Source organism: Mandrillus leucophaeus, unplaced genomic scaffold (genome assembly GCF_000951045.1).
Source record: "Mandrillus leucophaeus isolate KB7577 unplaced genomic scaffold, Mleu.le_1.0 Scaffold365, whole genome shotgun sequence".
Taxonomy (NCBI): Eukaryota; Metazoa; Chordata; class Mammalia; order Primates; family Cercopithecidae; genus Mandrillus; species Mandrillus leucophaeus.
In genome coordinates, this window is record NW_012103865.1 from 1,436,229 (window position 1) to 1,438,666 (window position 2,438).

Genomic DNA, 2,438 nt, shown 5'->3' on the forward strand with positions numbered 1-2,438 from the left:
ATTCCTGCGTGGTGAGTTGAGTTAGTTTGTGTCGCAGCAGGAACACTGCATTTTGTCCATTTTGTCTAAATTGTCTAATTTATGTGTGTGGAGTGGTTTGTAATATTCCTTGATTGTCCTTTGTGATGTGCGGTGTCTGTAGTGATATCGCCTGTTTCATTATGATATTTAAAATGTATGTCTTTTCTTTTCCTTTTAATTTCTGCTTGAGTTTGCTAAATTTTCTTAATCTTTTAACAGAGCTATCTCTTTGTTTCATTGATTTAACTATTGTTTTTCTCTTTTAAATGTAAGTGTTTTCTGTTCTTATCTTCATTAATCCCCACCCTCTACTTGCTTTCAGTTTATTCTGCTCTTCTTTTTCTAGGTTCCTGAGGTGGAAATCTATTGCTCACTCGAGACTTTTCCTCTTTCCTAATGCATGCATTTATTGCTATAAGTTTCCTTCTCAGCACTTTGATATGTCACAGTTTCATGTTTATCCAGTCCAATGTATTTTTAAATTTCTCCTTGAGACTTCTTTGTTAACCAATAGACGATTTTGAAGTGTGTTTTTAAATTTTCAAACGTTTAGGGATTTTCATATCTTTCTTATGCTGTTTTCTAATTGGATTCCCTACAATGATTTGTGGTTTTCACCTGCTCTGGATGATTACTATCTCTTTTAAATTGGTTGTGGCGAGTTTTAGGGCCTAGGATAGCTCTATCTTGCCATATGTTTTGTCAGAATTCAAAAAAAAATATATGTATTCTGCTATTGTGTGGAATATTCTGTAAATGCCAAAAAGATTCTTTTGGTTAATGGCATTTTGAGTTGTTTTATATTCTTGTTGATTTTTTTCCTCTTTTTAAAAATATGAAATGTTTCACAAAATTTTGTGTAATCTATATGCAGGAACCGTGTTAGTCTTGTCTACATCATTCTAATTTTAGAAAGTGCTGCCAAAGCCAACACTCCTTGCTGATTTTCTGTCTAGTTCTATCAATTATTGAAAAAGGCATGAGGAAGTTTCTAACTATAATTGTGGATTCGTCTATATCTCCTTTCAGTTCTGGCAGTTTTCTTTCTTAAAAAAGTCAACAAAAATTTATTTAATTAAGCATAAAGTTACTTTCTCATTTATCTACAACCACAGTGAATACACTTCTTGGCATGAAGACACAGCCTTTAGAATTTAAAGCCTCCCCACCTGCGAGATTACATATATAAAACTCCCACTGTTGTTGCTATAGTAGTGGATTAGTTCCCGAGATTAAAATTTATACAATCTAGAAATAATAAAATGGAAATGATTTACTCATAGATTTGTATTTAAATCATCTTTATTTACAAACTACTATACTAAGAACTATAATTCCTTAAACTTCAATTTGAGAAAAGTGTAATCACTTAAGTAACAGCCGTTACTTAAACTGAAAATGAGATCAGTCTAAATTACTTTTGAAGAGAGCAAAAATATTCTCAGGTTTCTTGCTGTGGTTCTGGTTGTTCAGTAGCAGGCTCCTTGGAAGGCAGAATCAACCCTGACAGGAACTCGCTTCTACCTTCAGAATGTGGGGTTGGGGTAAAATCCAGGTCTTGGGTGAAGGTAAGGAGGAAAACCCCTCGGTGGATAGATGTTTCTCACTGCAAATGGAGCACGTGGTGGACCTGGGAAATCCCATGGTGGATAGTAAACTCGAGAAGCTCCAAACACGGTTCCTGGAAGAGGTGGGGGGAAAGGAGGTCCTCTTCTCATGAACGGTTCCCTCGTATTCATAGGAAACAATGGACCTCTGATTGGAGCTAGAGGTGGGGGAACGAAGCTGGTGCCAGTTGCTTCATTTTTAGCAGGGAGAGATGAATCAGGCACATTTAAATTACCAGGATGATCTTTGGCATCATTTCTACTGGATTCCATTTCAGAAGGCATTGACCCATCCATTTTATCCAAAGAAGGCACATTAAAACTTCTGAGTTCTGCTGGCCCAGACAGTCCATCAGAATTAGAATAAAATCTGTCTTCCCTTTGTGGAGGAAGAGCTGAATCAGGATATGATTGTCCTGGTGGAGGAAACGTCATCTTACGGCCCTGTTCCCATGGAGATGACAGGGACCCAGTATCAGAAGGAGCCCTGAGAGGATCGGTTAATGTATCGCAGGCTGGTTCTCCTCTTTCACTGGTAATCTGATGGTCCAGAGGATTCCCTGGGCCTCTTGGGCCTCTTCCTTCTCCCTCCGGAAGCACAGGAGAGGGTCTCAGTGGACCCTCCAACACAGTTTGAGGAGACAGAAAAGCTCTGGTTTCAGATGAAGGCTGACCCAATGGTGAGGGACCACATGGGGAATGCCCTCTGCCAAATGCTGTATTTGAAACATCAGGTGCACAAGGATCTTTTTGTAAAAGTTCAAATTTAAACTCTGTTTCAGTTAATTTTTGTCTGTTGTGAGCATTTTC

The 2,438-nt window shown here is 38.2% G+C and overlaps 1 protein-coding gene across 1 annotated transcript; it reads right to left on the bottom strand.

Annotated features, from left to right (window-relative positions):
• Positions 1 to 1,547: 1,547 nt before the first annotated feature.
• Positions 1,548 to 2,435, bottom strand: LOC105546683 (cTAGE family member 15-like; the record flags this gene model as incomplete). The annotated part of the gene is made up of 1 exon (XM_011989942.1): positions 1,548 to 2,435. A coding segment is annotated over one exon (888 nt), but the record flags the coding sequence as incomplete, so codon positions are not given.
• Positions 2,436 to 2,438: the final 3 nt, after the last annotated feature.